The 22,303-nt window shown below is 53.4% G+C and overlaps 5 protein-coding genes across 5 annotated transcripts; 3 read left to right on the top strand and 2 right to left on the bottom strand.

The window, feature by feature from the left end:
- Nucleotides 1-9,476: 9,476 nt before the first annotated feature.
- B0T26DRAFT_645603 (fungal-specific transcription factor domain-containing protein) lies at nt 9,477-12,519 on the top strand (the record flags this gene model as incomplete). The annotated part of the gene is made up of 2 exons (XM_060437741.1): nt 9,477-10,209; nt 10,268-12,519. The coding sequence occupies 2 exons, from the start codon at nt 9,477-9,479 to the stop codon at nt 12,517-12,519; spliced, it is 2,985 nt and encodes a 994-aa protein (XP_060297009.1).
- Nucleotides 12,520-13,533: 1,014 nt separating this feature from the next.
- Nucleotides 13,534-13,764, bottom strand: B0T26DRAFT_647629 (uncharacterized protein; the record flags this gene model as incomplete). The annotated part of the gene is made up of 1 exon (XM_060437915.1): nt 13,534-13,764. The coding sequence occupies one exon, from the start codon at nt 13,762-13,764 to the stop codon at nt 13,534-13,536; it is 231 nt and encodes a 76-aa protein (XP_060297010.1).
- Nucleotides 13,765-14,515: 751 nt separating this feature from the next.
- B0T26DRAFT_609460 (mitochondrial 39-S ribosomal protein L47 (MRP-L47)-domain-containing protein) lies at nt 14,516-15,399 on the top strand (the record flags this gene model as incomplete). The annotated part of the gene is made up of 2 exons (XM_060435874.1): nt 14,516-15,079; nt 15,166-15,399. Coding segments are annotated over 2 exons (798 nt in total), but the record flags the coding sequence as incomplete, so codon positions are not given.
- A 1,667-nt stretch (nt 15,400-17,066) lies between these two features.
- Nucleotides 17,067-18,685, top strand: B0T26DRAFT_712374 (GDP dissociation inhibitor). Its single transcript, XM_060442080.1, has 3 exons — nt 17,067-17,710; nt 17,812-17,966; nt 18,043-18,685. The coding sequence occupies exons 1-3, from the start codon at nt 17,188-17,190 to the stop codon at nt 18,235-18,237; spliced, it is 873 nt and encodes a 290-aa protein (XP_060297012.1). The 5' UTR covers nt 17,067-17,187; the 3' UTR covers nt 18,238-18,685.
- B0T26DRAFT_712376 (P-loop containing nucleoside triphosphate hydrolase protein) lies at nt 18,686-22,102 on the bottom strand. Its single transcript, XM_060442081.1, has 14 exons — nt 21,900-22,102; nt 21,801-21,830; nt 21,676-21,704; nt 21,577-21,594; nt 21,464-21,500; nt 21,242-21,348; nt 21,044-21,135; nt 20,922-20,973; nt 20,668-20,861; nt 20,578-20,617; nt 20,373-20,505; nt 19,774-20,323; nt 19,064-19,690; nt 18,686-19,008 (listed from the first exon to the last, which is right to left on the bottom strand). The coding sequence occupies exons 1-14, from the start codon at nt 21,929-21,931 to the stop codon at nt 18,967-18,969; spliced, it is 1,983 nt and encodes a 660-aa protein (XP_060297013.1). The 5' UTR covers nt 21,932-22,102; the 3' UTR covers nt 18,686-18,966.
- Nucleotides 22,103-22,303: the final 201 nt, after the last annotated feature.

A 22,303-nucleotide genomic window follows, 5' to 3' on the forward strand; every position in this document is an offset into this window, starting at 1 on the left:
TGCGGCGGCCAAGCTAGCAAGCCATCATCCGGCGCAGTGGGTACTCCTCCGAGACTCCCGTATCCGCCGCGTTCCGGCAGGGAGGAGAACGACCAGGAGGCCACAGACCACGCGACAGGAGAATTTGGTGGCGGAGGCCCGGTTTTTTTTCCCTCTTTGCTCTCGCCCTCCTCGTGTGTCTCTAACCGAGAGCGAAAAAAATACGGAGTGGCTTAGCAAATCCCGTTGGGTCCTCCCCGTTGGGTCCCCCCCGTTGGATCTTGCCAGGCAAGGTACGGTACGAATTGCCTTTCTTAGGAGTTGTTGTTATGTTATTGCATTACTCTAACAAGATGAGCAAGACAAGTGAGAGCCAACTAACTAAAACTACGGCGTGGAGGTGGTTGGACTAGGGGAAGGCAATGCTTGCTGAGCCGAGTCGGAGCCGAAGGACCAAAGGAAGTGGGCAGAGGAGCAGCAGCAGCCGCCGCTACGGACAGACGGTAAGCTCCTAACATCACTAGTGCACGCATACGTCAAATGTGGACAAAAGGTCTGAATGAACTAAACAAGTGTCTAGAAAAATAAAGCTTTCGACTGCCATGATGGCGGGAAGGGCTTGCTTTCGCTGACTAACAGCACACACCACACCTCGGATCTGGCTCATAATCTCATTAGATCTGACGTTACACAATAAGCGATGACGGCTTTGTTCGAGTGATTGTTACGAGGAGGAAAACCTTGGCCCCCTCATTGGTGAATGTAAATTTTTTCCCCTTAGTGAATAATCGACGACGAGCCAAGATTAATCATCCCGCCGTTTTGTTATTTTTATTATGTTACATGCTATTTGTTTTACTTGGCGTTCCAGCTTCGGAGAAAGTTGCATCATGGCGCTACCTGGAGCTAGCTATTTGCCATCCCTTTATTTTTTCTTTCCGAATGAAATAAGCGGGGAACAAAAAGGAGAGGGGGGAGGGGAAAGAAAAAAAAGGAGAGTAAAACTCCAAGGGGGGTTGCCTGTGAGAGCAACAGACACAGACGGGGAAATAGATACTGAAAATTCTTGGCCCAGCCTTTCTCTTTTTTTTTTTTTTTTTTTTTGCCTTTCCCCCTCTTATTAGACCGAAGTTGCACAAAGCCCAGGTGTCAGAATCTCGCAGGGCGTGCGTCAAAATCCTCCGAGGTTATGAGTCGATAGTTGCTCGCCGAGCAGGGAAGATGCTGGAGGAAGATCGCCTAAGCAGAAGAGGCAGGTAATATTATGTCTAGGACTTACTCCGTAGGTAGGCCATGACTCGGCCGCCATGTGAGTCCTTGGATCGAAGAAGGGGAAGAGAAAAAAAAACTTGTCACGCGGATGGCAGACTCTTTGCCGGCACGCACGCACGCACACACGCCCACACGCACACGCTCGCTCGCTGGGTGTTCGTTGAGCTCGGTCGGCCGTGGCCAGGTAGTTTTTGGAATAATGTGTGGTAGTAGTAAGAACCAATGTTTGTTCCAGTTTGTCGCTACAACAGGATCTTAATAATTGTCATCGCGACGATGACGAGTCCAGTAACTTGTTTTCACCATGGGAACAGTTGTCGGCGTTAGCGCTCCTCTGATACATTCATCACATGATCTCTTCGTATAGGTAAGATGGGATACGGACTATCGGCCCACCACCAGCCCGAGAACCTCGGTCTGCATCTTAGTTGAGAGAGTGTCAAGTCAAAGGCGGTTGTAATCACCACATTGTTCTCACTTTGTCCGAACACTCCGGAACACGCCGAGCGAACGCCGTAGAGGCGCGTTTCCCAACCCACTCGCCTGAAAAAACGCGGCGCACCCTACTAAACCAAAACGCATCAGCACAGGCCAACAAACGGAGCGGCGAGAGCATCCGTCCAACGGACGGCCGCCGCGGCGTATGCCCGGAAAGTAGGACGGGGCCATATCAACCTAGACCTCATGGGTGCTAGCCGAGTGGACATCGTTTCTGAAGTCGTGTTGGTTTTGCCTGTGTCCGGGTTCCCCTGTGGAGTCACTGGAGTGAGGAACAGGAGCAGAAGCCGCCAGCAGCGAAACAACAGGCAGGCGGCCAGCCACGGAGTTGTAGGTAAGGTAAGGTAGCCCCCAAAGTCAAGTCAATAGGGAAGGTAGGCGAGGTTAGTTGGCACTGTCAGCTTCAATTTGGCTCTTCTTGGGGCCGGGGGTGGGTCTGGCGCAGTGCTGGCGCAGCCGCTGGCCGTCACTGGTGGGTGTTGCTGCTCAGGTTTCCTCGGGTTATTCGCGCCTCGCGCGCACCTTCCTCGCCAAGCTCAAGCCAAGGTTGGCGAGGTTGGCGACGATCGATCTAGAGTGGAGAGCTAAGGTATTCCGTACCATGTCAAGTTAGTGCGTTTTGCGCACTGGCACAGCACAGCTCACAGCTCAGCACAACCACTACAAAAGTGGTTAGCGCCTCAGGATGGTGGGAATAGAGTGACTTGGCTTGGCTTGCCGTCGTCGTCAGCCTAAGCCCAGCCCGAAAGCGCATTGGCGGCTTTCCGTTCTTGGCAATACCGCCGATCTCGCTTGCCTTTGTTTCGCTTCGTGGCTTCCAATTGCTCTCTCGCTCCCCTCCGAGGTTAAGCGTACTGTATAATTACATAGGCGCATACCTTGTCTACCACCTACTGCGTATGCCAGAGACAATTACGTTCCATGGCAGCTTGGGCGAATGCTCAGCAGGCGCAAGGAGGAGCCAACAACAAAAGTCCACCGCAGAAGTGAGAGCTGTTGAGGGACAGCTGATCTAAGCCTTCCACGGATCGACACTTGGCCTGAGAATTGGAAGGCTGGGAATCCAAGCGCCAACAGCCTGGCAACTCCTCCCTTCGGCACTCGACCAGTCCTGTAATAAGTCGCTGTTGCGGAAGCAGGCTCCCAACTAGTGGGATAATAGTGTACGAGTAGAGGAAGGTCTCAAACTCAAATGCTCTCTCCTCATTTGCCGGCCCACACTGCCGCGGGGCGCTGACTATCATGGCGTCATGGTGGGACTACCTACTTTTCCCTCCCATCTGGAAAGCATGGATGCGAGGAACAGCGTGCACTGCAAAGATAACTGACAGGGGTTGGACTTCGGCCCGTCTGCCTGGCACAGTCTCAGCTTGGAGTGAACCTCCATCAGTGCTGTCCCGAAGGAACGTTTGGCTTTTTTCTTTCATTTTCAGCTAATCTGACTACGCTTCACAAGACTCCGGAGTTTCCCGCGGATTGCAATTCAGCGACGATTGGCCAAGCTAACTTCTCCGGTGGGCCGCTCTTCCGATCACAAAGACTGGCTGATGAGGGTGATTGGATGCACGGGATGCTCGCCGCCCTGAAGAAGCGGCGGACTGACGGAAGGCACGGGGTGGGTGACCCTGAGAACAGAACCATGTCGACCTAATAGGCGCATATTGTAATTACCTTGGTTGTGATGTACAGTAGGTACTGGGTAAGTTGAGAAGCATGCAGCGTAGACAAGGTTGTGCGAAGTTCGAACTACTGCGTGCGTATGGTAACTTCTGTTTCTCGTGCGTTGGTCCGGGACTCGATGCGCCAATGAACACGTCTAGGTCACGGACTGGGAAATCATAACACCCAGACTCGATTGCGTAAACCGCCAAAAAATCTGGCCGACATACTTCCGCCTTGATAGGGAGCACCCGGCGGCGGCGGCAGGAGAACGAGTTTTGGCGCTGGCAAGCCGCGAACGGGTGAGGCACTCTGTTCGTTCACCCACCTCGAATTTGCCAAGGGGTCCAAATCGGGGAAAATCGATAAAACTGGGCCGACCACTTTTGCGACTTTTCCTCTTGCGGGCACAATTCGAGATTCAGTGCATACAGCAGAGGTGACACGGTTCCGCATCGAACGCCACACTCAAACAGGGATCTGCCTGGCGGATCGGCCGGCTTTAAAACCGGGAATGGGCAAAGCCCCATTTTTTCCTCAGATTCAGCCGGAATTGCTGTTTTCGCCTTCTTGAGACTCGAGAGTCAGAAGTTTTGAAAAATCGAGAAGGGGTTTGCATATAGCTTTCCGTCGATGCTTTCGAAGTTGTTGTTGCCTATCTGCATCCCGTACTCAGCACACGTAACTCGACGACAGCGAGCTGAATGCTGGCTGCTGCTGGGCTATTGACGTGTTAAGGCGAAAAGAGAGGCCGCTTCCGTCGGGCCCAACTTCCGAGCACCTAGCTATCCATCTAGGGTCCGATGGCGCGCCGGTACGGAGGAGTCGCTATTAAATTTGGTAGGTGCCCGTGCATTGCCCGTTGTCGTTCCTGGTTATCACTCGCTGTACTGTATCGGTGAAGCAACGTGGCATGCTGTTGTCGCTCTGCCCACACTAGCCGCACTGTCCGCGCGCCTTAGCATCAATCAATTGCCTCGAAGGGTTTGCAGATGAAAGGGCGATGCCAAAGCCACGGAGTTGTCGCCTAAGGTTGGCGGCCGAACTGTGGTATTCCGTAGAAAGGTCAGTGGAGCAGAGGCTCAGCTTCTAGAAGCCAGGTCGGAAACCCACTGTGGGCGGGCGCCCCTCATAAATCTAATTTTTATATGTCGCACAGAACCCGCTGGAGTGGATTCACGATAGGACCCTCCCAGAGCCTCAAGCTGTTCTCGGATCGACCAGCTCTCCACTCACTCGCCGTTACCCGCCGCTTTGGGGCGAGGGGGAGGGGAGGGATGGGGGCCACTTTCATCCGACGCCAGGAGAGCTACGGCCAGCATCAGCAACGCGGGTCTATCATGAAGAGGGGTTGTGAAAATGCGCCGCGCCCGCGATTCGACGCGCCGGATGATGAGACGGACCGTGGAATTGAGGTCCCCAAGTTTTAGGTCCCATGTTGCCTGAAGGATAAATGGTTTGGCACGGCGCCAGCGCCAGCGCCAGCGCCAGCGCACGCGCACTAGCCCTGCCAACATGCACCTTCCCACAATGACAGAACTCTCTCTCTGACCTCTCAACTAGGTCGTCTTTGGAAGGGCGAGGAAGCGGCCGTGTTCAAGTTGCCTTGCCGTGCCGGGCCGCACACAGGTAAGGCAGTTCGCCGTTCTGCCAAACCGTTGTTCAGATACTGTAATTATCAGCCGGGCAGATGTTTAAGTAATGCGCTAGTGTCCACCTCCGCTGTCGTGCACGAGGCTCATGTTTCAAGAACGAATTCCGTCGTACATTATTGGCCTTGTGCTCCGCCGACTTTGTTGTCGTCATCCCCGCCGATGGAACGATACTGCACTACTCTATATACGTACCTTGTGTACCAAGAGCGTTACAGTGCGAGTCTGCGGGCGCGCTGAGCGGGCGGTCCTCTCTCGGCATCAGTTGCTTACTTGGTCTCCGCCAGAGCAACAGAGGCCGAGGCAGACAGGGGGACAGGGGGACAGGCGCGTGTCTTGGCCTGTTTCGCTCGATTCTTGACTCGTGGATGCTGCACATCATCCCACCAATCTGTTCAAGGGAGCCACCCGACTTGAGGAATGTGGGTGGTCTCATCATCCTTTCCATGGGCCCATTCAAGGCGGAAGGACAGCCAGAGCAAGCCAACCTGAGCAAGCATGCATGTTGTTGGTGGCATTGAATTGACCGGCACGCGACGATTGACCTAGAGGAGGCAGTATGTACAGTTCCAACATCACGATTGGCTATGCAGAGAAATACCATTTCGCTTACAAGGGGACTCCCTGATGCCGTTGCAGTCTCAGTCCCAGCGTTGAGTTGTACTGTACGAAGTAGGACAGACCATGATGTATTTAGCTACAGTACTCCGAACGGTACCTTCCTCTTACCCAATACCCAGTGCCCAGGCCCCCAATGCGCCACGTCCAAGCCGGCATTTTCGCGGACGACCTGTGCACTCCTGTACAATGATGGCGCACGCTTCCGGATGATGAACGGACAGAACTTATGACAGCAAAATTGGCGAGATCTAAAAATGCGGTGCTGGTCCCGCTTAGATAAGCGAACCACGTCCTCCGACGGAATCCCGATGACACACACAGCTCTCACCGCAACTTCTGCGTGCTTGGCTTTTGGGTACAGTTTGAGGGGTCACGAAACCGTCCTGTAGATGATACGTAGTTTAAATTATTACTAGTTTGAAGTTGTAAGTGGACAATGCAGCTTTCACTTCAATTTCAGGGTCTTTGCGAGTTTGTTACTGGGTGTACTAAGTAGGCAAGGTAGATTCGTGTTTGGGGGCTGGGGACGGATAAAACCCGAGTTGTATTTCTCGTGATCGCTTACCTTTTAGATAAGATTATTGTTACTCTGGTGGGAAATGACCCCTTTAGGCCCTTTCCTGGCTTGCGGGTCGGTCATACGGCGCCTCATCTCTAATAACGAGACCCGATGCCTCTCGGATCTTTTTCTACTAAATTTTGCGACATCGGGGTGACCGGGAGAGGCGCCAGCGCTGCAGCGGAAGAATTGGAAATGGATGCGGGAGTTTAGGTTTTCTCCTGCAACCACAACCTCGTGAACTCTATTCGCACGGCCTGAAAGACAGATCGACAAAAGGAAGTCCAAAACATTACACCTTCTCTCCCTCCCATTGGGCATCGAATACGCAATGCTGTATGTGCAGAGGCTTGTACATATGCAAGGCGGACGGTGGCCATCTCTATCAAAGGGGGGAAAATGGTGCCGTGCACGAACGGCAAATTCTCTCGAACCTTGGAGATTTCGCTCAGCCGAGAATCGACCAGCCAAACCGAATAGAGGCAAGACCAGTAGACCTACGGTATAACCAAGTGGCAAACGGGAGCTGGCGCTTTTCTTTCCTTCGAAGTAGCTTGAAACCTATGTGGCTGGCTGGCGGGCTGCTGCTCGCTCCCCTTGTATTATTGTATGGTATGGATGTAAGGCAACTTTACGTTTAGGGGGCCATCCAGACCAACTGACCAATAAAGAAACTTATCTTTAGGGATCGAGAGAATATGGTTTGAGAGGCAGCGAGAAGTTTTCTTGTGTCTAGGGTTCCGTCGGCACTTGTGCCTTGCCTGAGTCTGGCTAAACATCGTGATTCGTCTTGGACAGGCTAGCCATGCCTGTTGCCTGTTATGTCTCTAGGTTGGGCCGGCTGCTAACACATAGGAACTAAGCGAGGCTTGGTTGGTAATGTAAGCCATTATCCTGCTTATTATGTATACGGAAACTCCGTAATAACTCTTTTGGCCAGTTCTTCTTTGGTTTGCGCCGAAGCAGAGCGCTTTCGGGTGGCGTCGTGTTCGTATGAGATACCTTGTATGGACATACGGCCAGACAGTAACTAGCGCAGAACTTGCCGCTCTTCGGGCACAAACAAACATCAGGGAGACAGCCAGCCGCGTTGCCAAGCGCGAGTCGCAAAAAGGTGCACTGTATCCCTACCTGCACACATACATAGTACAACCTTGAAAAGTTGAAAGCTCATAACGCGTCAAACAAGGAATCTCGCTACAGTACATTGTTTGAGGGCACACCCCGTGCGAGCCGTACCCGGCCAAGTAGGAAGTCACGGGGAGACGCCGGACAGCACGTTGTTGGTCCTGTCTTGCAGCTCGAGCATTGGTTGTATGTATGAGGATGAGTTTTGCCATCCAAGTCAAAAGTGATCCGGCTCCCCTTCAAGACCCTCGTAATTGGCGGAAATGGCCACAGGGATCGGCGGGCTCACGGGATGGGCTTGAGAATGTGCCACATTTCAAGGTAGGGAGTCGAGTCAATTATAATGTGCAATCCGTGGTCTACTAAGTGGTAGGTCTGCCTGTAGCACCTTTTGAGACCATTCCGCGAACAGATCTGTTCCGTGAATGTATACACACCCGCCCCCTCTCGCCATCACATGAACCGGGGTTCGACCCTACTGGCCAGCAAGACGACCGCTTTTTTTCGAGCATGTACTGCGAATTACCTTGCACGGAGCATGCTTCCTCCTTACCGGTCCCTGCTTGCGACATCGAAAGCCCTAAGCAATGCTAACTTAGCCCATTGCTAATTTGGAGCATACAGTACAAGTGGACAAGCCGTAGTGGCAGGGGACTCGGCACATCGAAGTATTAGGCGCCCTCGACCCGATCGACAGCGCCTGCACTGTGCTCAAAGAGCGGCATCACTTGACTTTCCTACAGTAGGCACTTGCTGTGCACTGCTTCCGTCCAGACGAAGGTCTGCAGCGGCGGTAATTTAATTGGGCAATTTCAAAGTCAGACAGTTCGTAAGGTTTACATGCGTATCTGTACCTAGGTAAGGTATTTATTTGCCTACGATTTAACGTGTTAAAATCGTGGTGCCTGCGGTGCTGGATGAACGCGTTATGAGTCTCTGCGGTAGCACTCTAAAACGGTTTCCCCCTTCTCAACCACAGACATAAAAAGATTACGCTCCCGGTCTTACATGCCTCTAAACGGCAAGGTCGTTCTCGAATTTTAGATTCTATTACCGGGACGCTAGTCCACTTGTGGCCGAAAAATTAAATTCACACGGCGCTGTCACCTGCCACCTGCCACCTGCAATTTTGCCTTCGTCCCTCCTAAGTCCTAAGGGTCTTTTTTCATTCTTGACCTTTTCCACTTTCTCCTTGATTTATCCACTTTCCATTTTCCTCCTTCCGCTCTGCAACACGCATCGTTCGCCTCTTCTCGCACTCCATTCCGCAGCAATTGGACTCTACAGAGGTTGCGATCTGGTTCTAAGAGGAGTTTGGAAGCGTTGGCAGTGCCGTCTGAAGAGAGTGGTGGGTTTTTTTACGTCCAGGCCGCCTTCGCGCCAATTCGACGGGGTCCCTCGAAAATTTCCCACGTCCCGACCAAGGAATCTCCACCCGGTACCCAACCGTTGCCGGCACACCAAGACTTGAACCGTATAACCCACCCTGCGCCCGCCCTCCATCAGCCAAGTACCTGACAGCTCCCCCCAAAACAATAAAAAGGTCGCCGCAGCACAAAAAAAGTGGTCTCCACCCCAATTTTCCACTCAAACCTCTCCATTTCTCTCCACTTCCCACATCTTTTTCCTTTGAGCCTCAACTTTCCGCTTAGGGAACTTTCTCCACCCTTTTCTTTATAGCAACTCCTCCATCGTGTTACGCCCTCGACAACGACGACGACGACGACGACGACGACGATTTCAGATCGCAAGCTTTGCTCGACAGAGCCTGCACGTCGGCGACGCGTACGAACGGCATTAGCGAGGCGCGTTGTTTTGAAAGCTCCATCAAGGACTTTCCACGCCACAGCTCGCACAGCTCGAGCCGCAAGCTTCGAGCTAGACGCGGAAACCGGAAAATAAGAGAAAAGGAACCAGAAGTCACGACCTGCAGTCGCTTCGACTGTCTTGTTTTTCCAGTCTGTCCCTTGGTGCAAACTGTTCGGGGCTTCTTCCTCTAGGTTGACGCGCCTTAAATTCCTCGGCGACTGCAGGAAAGCCATTTTTCGTGCCCAGGCTCGGATGGTTTTTCTGGGGCTCGCAGTTTCAGGGTAATTTCGTGACGGATTATGGATGGTGGTTTACCCAATTATTCGACGAATGTCATAAACAACACGTCGGCGGCCTCGTATTCTTCACCATCAGCTATACCATTGCATCATCTCCAGCAGTCTTCAGGAGGGCCTCCGCAGACACTGCCTCCGCTCCAGCCCAGCAACCCTGCTATGCAACAGCCCCCCTACGGCGGCTATCCACCAACTTCCAGAGCAACAACAATGGCTAGCACCCCGGGTTCGACCAACACCATGGCCAACTATCCACCACCGCCCCCGCAAAACGCCGGCCGTGGTGCTGGCTATCCCATGATGACCAACAACGGGTACGGGCAGCAGCCGTACCCCTCTTCGTCGGCCATGTTGCCGCAAACTACCACCGCGGCTTCTCACTCCCAACCTATTGCTCCGGCGCCGTCTCCAGGCGGCGGCCGTGTGCCCCCTGTCCTCCGCCCTATGCCAGCGGGAGGGGTCATGCAGCAGGGCATGAACTCGCCCTACGGTCAAAGTCCACTCATGGCTCAACAGTCGATGCTTCCCGAAGGGGACCAGCCAACTCATGTTGTCGGGTCGCAGGGCCGAAGGGGAATCTTGCCAAGTGCGCCTGGAAGACCTGCTGCTCCCCAGGCCGGTGCGGGCCCTGCGAAGAGCCAGATACCCCAAAAGGACGCAGACGGGAAGTTCCCCTGCCCCCACTGTACCAAGACTTATCTGCACGCGAAGCACTTGAAGCGTCATCTCCTTCGACGTAAGTACTACTTTTTGACTTGCGCTTGTGGCGGCGGTGACTTAACAGTGTTTGACAGATACCGGCGACCGACCCTATATGTGCGTCCTTTGTCGCGATACGTTCTCTCGCAGTGACATCCTGAAGCGTCACTTTATAAAATGTTCAGTTCGCCGTGGCAATCCGACTGGCGCCAGTCACCTATCGCATCCCCAGGCGCATGTCAAGAAGAATGCCGCCACGCAGCAAAAGACCATGGGTGGCGAGGGCGACGTGAACCATATCAACGGTATGGGAAACATGCCAGCAGAGGGGATGGTCCACCCGTTTGGTCTTATTCCCGCTCCCGATGGGATGAGTAACATTGCCAACGATCAGAGCCAGCTCTCGAGGTCCAGCAGCATTAACAGACTCGAGGATGCAAACCGCGACCGAAGGAGCATGACGGGCTCGGTCATGGGCAACCCCTCGACCCGCGGAGGCAGTTTTGACCAGCAGTATAACGGCGGCGATGTTGCGAACAACATGACGTCGAACATCAACCCTCAGCTGGCCAACTACAGCTTACCGCAGGGTCAGAATGGGATGCAGCAGATGTTTGCAGGGTCAGGATCGACTGACTGGTCGCAAATGTTTCAGGCTGGTGCGCACACCTCCTACGTCAATGTGTTCCCCCCTAATGTTGGACAGACGCAGACCGTAATCAAACAAGAGCCTAATCCTAGCGCCGCGCGAGCGGTTGGCGTTCCTGGCGAAACCCCCACCGACTCGAACCACTTCCCCTTGTGGGGAGTGCCCTCGACGTATCCGAAGTCTTATCAACTACTCTCTAGCAAGATAATCAGTTTTCTATCCCCCCAAGAAGCCGCCACGAACCTCGCGGCTTCGAACCACGTTAGCCTATTTTTCCAGCCCGGCAATATCCGCAACTTTCTTGAGAATTATACTCACTTTCACACACACTTCTCTATACTTCACATTCCCACATTCAAGGCCATGGATGTCTTTGTTGGTCTGCTGGCGGGAATGTGCTGTATTGGGGCGTGCTACTCCGAGCGTGTGTCTTCAGCTAACGTTCGCGAGATTATGGATTATCTGAAGACCGCCCTCGAGGCATCTTCACGACTGTTTGCCTCCATATCTGAAGACATCAAACCCCAGGTCGATTACGAGCACGACGCATTTAGAAGCATGAGAGCAGACCTAGAAGAGCTACAGGCCATTATGCTCTCTCACATTTTGTTCGTCTGGCATGGAACATCCTTCCAGAGAGAGAAAGCACGAAATTCTTTTGCTTTGGTCGCCTCACTGGCTCGGAATGCTGGGTTGCTTCAGATCCCCAAGAATTCGACAATTTATAGCCAGCTGCACCAGTCCGACGTTCCAGTCCAGGTCAATAGCCCATTCAGTTTCGATTGGATGACTTGGGTCGAGCAGGAGAAGCGCATTCGGACAATGTATCTCATATTCCTTTTTGACGTGGCTCTCGGCCTCTATTTTAATGCGGGCCTTCAGTTTGATGCCCTCGAGATTCGCCTACCGCTTCCGGCAGACGACGCGGCGTGGGATGCCAGCAGCGCACGCGAGTGCGCCGAGGCACTAGGCCTTCACGGCTCTGATCTCGCGAGGATGCGGAATTCTGACGGAACCCAGCGGTGCAAACAGCCTGAGATGCATTTGGTACTGAAGGCTCTTCTTGAAAGCTCGTATGAGATCCAACCAGGTGCAACAAATCTACAGGGAAAATTCATCCTAATCCACGCTCTGCTTGCCATGATGAAGCGAGTCCAGTTGGACGGCGGTGCTGCTATGGCGCGGTCGAGCACACCACTTCCTCAAAACGCCTGGTTTTTAGGAGTTCAGGGGCCTCCAAGCGCGAACAGCAGCGGTCGGGTAACGCCTGTGGACATGGGCGCTTCCTTGTTGGACCAGGCGACTACGAAGACATTTTTGACCGCTCTGCAAAAATTCAAGTACAACTGGGACAACGACATGGTGACTCAGTTCCCTCCGTCTGTGGTAGTTCATCCGCGCCGGTATGGGTTCTCTCGGGACGGCATTCATTTCTACTGGTTGGCAACCTATCTTCTGTCAAGAACGCGGATGGCGGATTTGCGTACGGCACCGGACCAACGTTTCACAGAAGTGATCCACTTGCTTAAGTCTGTCAAGAACTGGGTCATGACGGACGGCGCGGCTCGTGGAGAGGAACTGGGGTCGGTTGGAGACATTGATGATAATTACGGGCTCGCGGATTTGACGCTGGACATGACACAGCTTTTCAAGCCTCTAGCTCGGATGGGGAAGCCGCCAAGAACCACAACTGCTTAGTCGGCAGCAGGCAAGGTCAAGACAGGACAGACAATAACTGCAGCACGATGTGGTCTAGACAATCGGCAAAACATTTTTACCTCAGCATCGGTGGCGTTTCTTCACACCCCCTTCTCGGAAAGGCGGGCTTCCATTTCTATCTTTGTTTTTGTCGTGGTTTTGTTTTCCCTATCCATGTTTTCTCCTTACGGTCTGGCTTTTTATCGAAAAGTTTGACGATTCCCCTTGTTGCATCAGATTGGTGGCACACTGGTGGTTTGTTTGCTTTGCATCACGGGGAGGGGCTGCGATGATAGACTTTGCTACGGGCTTTGCATTAGAGACTTGTTCCCATTCCCAATGACAGATGGACGGAAGAAGGCAGGGGGTGGTTCATGTCTCGTCTTCGTGTTGGAGAAGAATGTTATGGTATGATGGCTCATCGCCGCGAGTAATGACCTTTTTACCTCTTTTTGGTTTATCTCTTGCGTGTTCAGTTCGCCTTGATGGCTGGTTTCTTGAAGCCTTCGAGTTCAAATGTCCTTTTTTTGGTAGATTGGTGAAAGTGGTGTGTGAACGGCACTAAAAGGAATACCTGTCTAGTGGAATAGGGGATCACTTCTTTTTCAAGAGCACATTGATGCGTGCTCCCCAGAATGTACATCAGTGTGCAACATTACTACTACATACGTTAGACATCTGGTTGGCCAGCGCTGTGAACCATCTTAGACAGTCAAAGCAGGAATAGATATGCCGCCACATGTTGATGGGGGCTTTAAAAAGCTGTTTGGTCGGTTGTGCATCCATCTCATAGTATCAAAAAGTCTCCCTCAATCGTAATTAACGTGTGTACATGCGTGTACAAACTGTAGGCACATTGACGAGTGGCAACATAAAGTAGAGAGAAGAAGGTTGGAAAAAAAACCAAGCGATTAAGCAGGCAGTCTGCGACGCCTTCGTTGCTGGTAGACAAACCAGAACTGAGAATAAAGGGGGGAAAAAGGCTTTTGACAAGAAAACCAGAGGGCGAGCCTTTTAAGACCTATCGCCCTTTTCCATGAGCCGAATTCGCGGCGTTGCCCTCTCCAAGGCGGCGCGGTCCTCGTCAGTCGGTGTCAAGCCCAACCTCTCCTCAGCTTTGTCGGACATGCGCAGCCCGACCAGCCCCCAGACTACGAAGCCGGCACCAACGCCCAGTTTGGCCTTGGATGAAAGGCTACGGTATAGTCTTTTTTTGGGGGGGGTGGGGGGGGCCGCGTCCCCCATGTTTTGTTAGTGCCGTGGTCTTGTGGAAAGTGAAAAGAAGTGTGGAGGCAGGCTCGGGTCGTTTTCTCACTCACTGCCATATGGACATGCTAGTGCGACTCGGAGTCTCTTGGTGTGTGCGAGAGAGCTGGTGTATGGCTGGTGTGTAGCGACAGTATGCTTGTCTCTCAGACTGGAAGGGGTTGTTCTGGTATATCAGAACATCTCTGGAGGTTCGGGGCGTGATTTGGTTGGCGGTTTGGCGGGTTTAGGCGGGTTTCTTATATCCAGAAGTCAAGCGCAGGGTTCGCAGAAAGAGAGTTCAATCAAGGGGGGACTTGATGGTTCATGCAGGTCAACCACGAGCGCTGGAAGGATGTGAGAGTAAATAAACCCCCTAGAAATAAAGAAGGTACAGATTTGGCTCACGACCTTTAGTGGTTGAATGCAGCTGCATGAGATGATGAGCTAGTAGTCAGGTAATCAATCGGCTGAGCTAATTGATCTGGCAAGAAAAGCGGTGCATGCCTCAGCTACAGCCGGCCCCTGGCACAAAGGACCTGCCGAAGCTCGGACCACCTAAATTTTCGAAAGCGTTGACGAGAATTGGAAACTGGAGTCCACAGCTGCCACATCGTAGCACCACTTCCCAATCTGCCCGACTGTCCGCCCCCGAGGCCATCAACAACCCCAAGACTAAAGAGGAAATTGAATTGGGGGTTCGGCGGCGACGGTGACCCTCGACACGGCCCTCGGAAGCCACATCTCTTCCATGGCCAGCTCAGGCGCGATGGGACCCGCGATGGGCTCGATGCTCCTCCAGTCCTGCAGAGTAGCGCACGGCGTTTCTGCAAGACGGGCGGCAGCAGCGGCAGCAGCATTCCTACGGCAGCAGCAGAGGGCCGGCCTTTCAACGACTGCGGCTATGTTAAAGCGGCACAAATACCCAGGGGCACGCGACAACCGCGACCACAACAAGCACCGCGGCGAGAGTGCCATACGGCGGACGGGCACCCGGTGGCGGCTGTCCATGTCAGACGAGCCGCTTCCCAAGCCCGTGGAGCGCTCCCAGCTGCCGCACATCGAGACGGACGAGAACCACGGTCTCTGGGACTTCTTCTACGACCGCCAGACTGTGGCACAGGCGCCAGAGGAGGACGCTAAACACGGCCGCGGTTGGAGCGTCGAAGAGCTCCGCCACAAATCGTGGGACGATCTGCACCGCCTGTGGTGGGTCTGTGTCAAGGAGCGCAACCGCATCGCCACGGCGACTTGGGAGCGCAACAAGAGCAAGCTGGGATTTGGCGACGCCGAGAGCAAGACCCGTGATTCACAGGTGCAAACAGGTTCCTTTTACTTCGAGAAGATGAGTACCTACGTATTTCTTGCTGTGGCTGACGCGAAATCTCGATGCTCTACTAGGTCCGACTCACCATGAGAGGCATCAGACACGTCTTGACGGAGCGGCAGTATGTGTGGGAAGACGCGGTCAAGCTGGCCGAGACCGATCTTGAGGTGAATCTGCTGGGAGACGGAGCTGCCTACACGCCGAGCGAATACCTCGAATCGGAAGAAGCGGAGGTGGAGGTACCCGCTGCCAAGGAAGTGCCCGCTTCCGAGGAGGCTCCTTCCGAGGAGGCTGCTTCCGAGCTGGCTGCTACCGTACCGGAACGGGAGACAATACCATCGGGAAAAGCACCCGAAAGTACAAGATAAATGCCGGAAACTTGAAGGTCGAACCCGCCAGCATCTAGTGGGTCTGGACATGGCACCCTTTTACGAACAAGGCAACAAAGAGTTGGACATTGGCCTAGTGGAGGGGGTGGAAGAATTGATGTCCCTGTACCATATATAAAAAGCCTACCTTATACATATAACAGGCCCCATCAGCAGATATCCTGCACAGATAGTGTAGCGAACGTGTGTATTGGGAATCAGGAAGAAGTGATCGGGAAGAACAAGAAGCGAGAGCGTGTGCGGAGGATAGGCGCAGGTGCAGTTGTAGGTGCAGGCAAGCAAGGCAGGGCAGGCGAGGGTATCCCATCCCGTACAGTGCCTTACCTATTTAAGATACCTGGACTCAATTGGGACCTGCTTCTTCCATTGCATCCTTTGCTCCAGACCAGAGTCACCAGACAGACAACGTGAAGCAGTCCAGGTGCTCGCAGCATGAACGAGACCGCCGAGACGAGACGGGACCTTGCTCTGACCGCTTCAGTCTCTAATAAGCTTGCCGAATCACAGGCGTCGGCTCGCTAATTATGTAGGCAAATCGGCGGCCCAGAGCGGGGCACAATGGGCGTGGCCGCCCCTCCTTTGCCCCCCTTCTTCCCCTTCCCCCACCATTAGGCGACCACCCAACGGAGACCTGCACTGCGCACAGCTACTTCTCGAAACAAGTGACCCTGAGAAAGCTTGTCGTGCCACAGCTACCGTACCGTATCTGAATTCTCCGTGCAGTCAACGCCCAATCGGTTGTTGGTTGCGTACGCTGTTGATTTCGCCATCCTTTTTAGTGCTGGCCTGCGCCCAGAAGCCGTACTGTACAAGCAAGCCGCCAACGCCCAACACCAACGCCGCCTCCTTAAACTCAACCCACCCACCCCTACCCATTTGACGAGCCCAACCGTTCGTTGCCTCCAAGCTCCTCTTCGCCGTTGCCAACCTTCCTCCTTAACAGCAGCCATGGACGAGATCGCCAAGGAATACGATGTCATTGTGCTGGGCACAGGCCTGACTGAGTGCATTCTCTCGGGTGTCCTCAGCGTAAAGGGCAAGAAGGTCCTCCATATCGACCGCAATGACCACTACGGCGGGTACGTTGTCCCTAGACGCTGGGCACGGCCATTTTGAGAGCTGACAGTATCGTCACAGAGAAGCGTCGTCAGTCAACCTCGAGACGGTACGTGGATAAACCCCCCTGCTGCCCCTCCTCTTCCTATCCCCATTCACTTCACGGTTGAGAGCGAGCTCAAGCTCTGACACTCCTGCCTTCTAGCTCTTCAAGAAGTATGGCAACTACCCCAAGGGAACCGAGCCATGGAAGCAATACGGCCGCCTAAACGACTGGAACATCGATCTGGTGCCCAAGTTCCTCATGTCGTCTGGCGAGCTCACCAACATCCTCGTCTCGACCGACGTCACGCGGTACCTCGAGTTCAAGCAGGTCGCCGGTAGCTACGTCCAGCAGGGAACTGGGCCCCGCGCTACCGTGGCCAAGGTCCCCTCGGATGCCAGTGAGGCCCTGCGCTCGCCGCTGATGGGCATCTTTGAGAAGCGCCGCATGAAGGGCTTCATCGAGTGGGTCGGCCAGTTCGACATCAAGGACCCGTCGACGCACAAGGGTTTGTACTCCTGGCTACTTCACCGCTGCCAGTGAGGGGGCTACTGTCAAGCTAACCATGATATCTCTGTCATCCAGGTCTCAACCTCAACACCTGCACTATGAAGGAAGTGTACGACAAGTTTGGGCTCGAGGCATCAACCAAGGACTTCGTGGGACATGCCATGGCGCTATACACCAACGATGCCTACCTCGAGACTAGGGGAGCCGCACCCGAGGCTATTGAGCGTATCCGCCTATACGGCAACAGCGTGGCGCGCTACGGAAAGTCGCCGTACATCTACCCACTGTACGGTCTAGGCGAACTGCCACAGGGATTCGCCCGCCTCAGCGCTATTTACGGCGGCACATACATGCTCAACACCAACATCGACGAGATTCAGTATGACGGTGCCGGCAAGGCCGTCGGTATCAAGGCCACCATGACTGGCATTGAGCCCGAAATGAAGTTTGAGACGCGTGCAAAGATGATCCTCGGCGACCCCAGCTACTTCTCCTCCAAAGTCAGAGTGGTTGGCCATGTGCTCCGCGCCATCTGCATCCTAAAGCACCCTCTGGCCAGCACCAACGACAGTGACTCGTCCCAGCTGATTATCCCTCAGTCGCAGGTTGGCCGGAAGAACGGTGCGTCTTACCCCTAATCCTCCTCCCGCCAGCTAAAGTGAGGCTGTTGTCATGTGTGAAGTTACTTGTTTTGTGCTGACTGGTTTCTCGGTTACTCGCAGATATTTACATCGCCTGCGTCGGGTCGGCACATAACGTATGCCCCAAGGGGTATTGGATTGCCATCGTATCGACTATCGCCGAGACGGCGGCTAATCACCACGTCGAATTGGGGCCCGGTCTCGAACGCCTCGGCAGGATCGAGGAACAGTTCATGGTTTGCCGCACTCCAGTCTGCTCTAATTGCCTTGGTTTGTATCGAGTTAACTAACTTGATGTGAAACACTAAATAGGGCCCGCCTATCCCTCTTTATGAGCCTCTCGAGGACGGCAAGAAGGACAACATCTTTATCTCCAAGAGCTACGACGCGAGCAGTCACTTCGAGTCGACTACGGCTGATGTCAGAGATATCTACCGCCGCTGCACCGGCGAGGAGCTGGTAGTAGAAGGTCTGAGAGAGGGCCTCCAGGTTGCTGAGGAAAATTAGAAGAAATATCGAATATGAAATGAAGGCCAGGCTTGCTTGCCGGCTAGTTTGAGGGGGGAGCAGGTGAGAGCAGCTGGAGGGGTTGAGCGTCGGGTTTCTTGCAAGCTTCTTTTTTCTTTTCTTCATATATCACCATTCTCCTTGGTAAAATGGCAAGCAAGGTACGGTAGGGTACGTAGTTGCGGTAGTAGATACTCATCGTTGGTGGAAGAATGTAATCGGTCGTTGGTAATAGCAGTTAGCTGCACACGATTAAACACATGCCGGCCGACACGAGCAGAACCAGAGGCCTATCGTGTCGTTCCTTGTCTTTCCCCTCGAATATTCACTTAATCCTAATAGGATACTAATCGCTACCAATGAGGGTGTATGCTGGGTATGATGCGGGCAAAGGAGGCACCAAACGATGCATAAGAATCATAGTCAGGCACCGCAGTCATAAGACATGATTCTAGTCCAGAAATACGCGATTTTCGGTCTTGGTAACTATTCTTTTACTAGTATATTTTCCACTACCCGTCACATAAATCAGACATCAAGAATCCTATGTGCGCCGGAAACAAAGATGTCGTGCAAGTCTCTTTTCTTGCTTTCTGATTCTTCCCCTCCACAGCCCGCCATCCTTGGCGAATAAAGATAAGAAAGGGTGTAGGTATGAGAAGCGGAGAATAGTCGTAGATCCCCAAAGCATACACAACCATAACGCAAACCACAACCAGCAACGCCAAGTTAACGGCTGTTGGTCTTTCCCATGGTACGCTTTCCGGAGAACTAGAAGAGTAAGGGTTAGTTGGATGACTGCATCAAAGAAGGGCGGGAGACATACCAAATGCTTGGGCATGGTCGCAGGAATGTGCCTGTCGGCCTCTCCCTGGCGGGCCATCCTGTTCATCCTTCTCTGGCCGAGCTTGGCCACTCTCTCGGCTGTGGTCCGTGCCGTTCCGTCCGTCACACCGTCGTTCAACCTGTCCACGGCAGGCTGGCTGCGCGCACGGCTGGCCCCGCGGCTCATCGAGCGGAGGCGCTCGCGGGGCGTCTTGTTGGAATCGACATCCATGGCATCCGGATCCTCGGTGCCAGTACGGCTGCGAGCAGAAGATCGGCCGCGAGACTGTGTTTGTGTCCGACCGCGTAGGCCAATCTCCTCTGTGTCTACACCGAGCTGGTCGAGGTGGTCCTCCAACTGGGAGAACGACTTCTTGAGCGCCTTTCTCGGGATTATGGCGCGGTTCTTGAGAGACTTGCGCATCTTGGCTTCATTGCGGATCAGGCGATGCTTCTCACGGATGTATTCGGCCTTCTCGAGCACCTCAACTTCAGACTCGTCTTCAAGATCCTCGTCGGAGTCATAAAAGCCCTCCTTCTCCAGTCTCTCCTCCTCCTCCTCGAGAGCGGCAAGTTTGGCCTCAATATCAGGGTCAATGAAGTCATAGACGTTCTTGCCGTCGAACACCTATTCGGAACAAGAATTTTAGCATCAATCCAGTGCAAAACAAGAGGGAGAGAGGGTTTCCGTTCGCCAGGAATACTACTCACCTCCGGTATCCTGTCATACTTCCACGACGGATCATCGAGGAGATAGTCTTTCCTCATGTCCACGTTGAAGACACCAGCGCCTCCATTCGCCTCTTCGACATCCCGTGCCAGAACTCTCCTCTCCGGGTCGGTCTTGCTGTACTTCTTGAGATTCTTGACAGCTTCCGGAATGAAGGTCTCCCGGGTGATGCCGTCAAGCGGCTGGGCGACGTGAATGCGCGTCATGACTTCAGTGAGGCGGGATCCCATAGCGCCGTTGCTTCCGGTACCTGCCTTCAACTTCTGAGAGACACGCTCCACAAGGAGCCGCTCGCAAACGTGGTTCTTGACGTCTTGAACACCATCCTGGGTAGCGCAAGACGCACGCAACAGCTCCACCTCACCCGACTTTGTCAAGTCCTCTAACTCGGCCTGCAACTCTGGCTCTAGGTCCTCGAATTTCTTAATGTCCATCTTGTTCAAGACAATAAACACCATCTTGTTGGAAAAGAGCGGCTTGATCGACTTGAAGAGATTGCACTGGGCTTTGAGGGAATAGCCACATTGCTCACTGAAACTTGTTAGACACAAACGCCCCATCGAATAATCGAGGTACATACCTGATATCAATGAAGAAGCAAATGGCGGCTCTGAGATGGGCCAATGCCGTTACACTCTGCATTTCGATCGTATTCATCTCCTCCAATGGGTGATCTAGGATCCCCGGAGTGTCGATAACCTGATACCGAAGATCTATCCATTTCGAGCTTGTCAGCATTTCTACCAATGCGAAAAGTTGCACAAAGCTTCAAGTGAGTAACACACATTTGTAGTCCAAATGGCCGACGAACAAGCTCTTCGTTGTCTGTTTTCGATTAGCATCTCGGTAACGTGCCCGGGGAGAGTCGCGCTTACGAAGGCATACGGCTCGACGGGAGTGTCCGCGCGGGTCACTGATCGCACGAAAGAGCTCTTTCCAACATTCGGGAACCCAGCAACTAAAAGGGTGCGCGTGGTGGGGTTGATGTCCGGTAACCTAGCAAGATGCTGGCGGACTTGGTCGAGGTAGGCGAGAGGGTCTTTCAGCCTCTTGATGAGTGTTGCCATGCCTAGGATTCAGGTTAGCCCAAGTCCAACAGGTTACGGGGAGCATCAAGACGAGAACGTACGACCCAGCGCGGCTCTCTTGAGCTGTTTGCATTGGAATAAACTTTGCGAATACTACACCAGTGGGTTAGCAACATATCCCACAGCCGCGCAACGTCTACTGAAAGACCGCAGGCGCTCTTACCTTCAACAAGCGGACGTAATCGCGAGAAATTGTTTCAATCAGATGTCTCGCTGTTGAAACTTGGCCGAGAGCCACCTTGAAATGATCGGCATCTGCGTACAATTAGCAACCGCTACACATTCTCATAATAAACAGCCCCTCGCCCCTGAGGGCCCCCAAAGGAGAAATGTCAGAAGGAGCTCAAGTCCAGGTTCATACCGTAGAGGATGTTCATCAAGTCGCGATGGAACGGGTGCTGGTCGGACAGAATCGGGAAGCTCGTCACGATGGCGGAGAACTTCTCGCTGCATGTTTCCTGCGTGAACCTTTAAATCGTAAGTCAGCACTTCTGCAGCTGACAGAAATCTCCACCGCATCCATAGCCGTCCTAGTATTTCGTCTCTGGGAGGAGGCGCCACAGGGGTCGGAGTGGCTACTGACTTGACTTTTCGGGTGTAGAAAGCGCGGATTCTGCTAACTGTTGAGAGCGGAGAGTTAGTCACAGGCTAAGACTCATAGTAGAATATCGCCCTTTTCTCTTTCGGCCAACTTACTCTTGAATCCAGTGCGAACTAGATTTTGGTGATCCAAGTCAGCAAAAAAAACAGTCCTCTTCCCACACAACACACTAGGCTGAATTCCCAACTACGCACTCTGAGTGGGCAATCTCCGCTGCGTGCGCCTGGAATACCGTTAGCAATTGGCTTCCCAAAACATCCGGTCTGCAATCCGTTTCTTTTACCGCTCCTAGCAGCAGACAGGGGGGAATGGAACTTACGAGAGAACGATATCGATGAACTCCTGCGACCTGTAGGCTCGACGTTAACAACCGCGAGACGAGCATTCTCGGGCAGGCAGAACGCATTGGAAGCCTTACGTCGGAACGGGCGCAATATCTTTCCACGTCATGGTGGGCAAAATCCGCGTCACGGAACGTCGTCAGGAATGGGGTTTTGCTGGAGTGCGTCGGACGGTGAGAACGACTGCAGACTGCGGGGCGGTGAAAGGAAGACCGTCAAAAGCTCGCCTCGAAATATTTTTTTGCCCACCGACGGTTTCCAGCACCTGGCTGATAAGATAAGCGATAGCGGCTGCGGTGGGTCCAGGAAAGTTGATAGCACAGTGCGACCCCACCATTAGAATTAATTGGAGAATTTGGCATCTTATTTTTCTTTGGCCAGAGGGGTAGTATCCGCTGTCGGGTCGCTGTATTTTTTGCCTCCTTTAGGAAGGGGCTATGAGTGAGTTTGGTTCCATACTATCGGACGGCAACAAGGGAAA

This window comes from Lasiosphaeria miniovina (assembly GCF_030549165.1).
Source record: "Lasiosphaeria miniovina strain SMH2392-1A chromosome Unknown B0T26scaffold_4, whole genome shotgun sequence".
Classification (NCBI taxonomy): Eukaryota; Fungi; Ascomycota; class Sordariomycetes; order Sordariales; family Lasiosphaeriaceae; genus Lasiosphaeria; species Lasiosphaeria miniovina.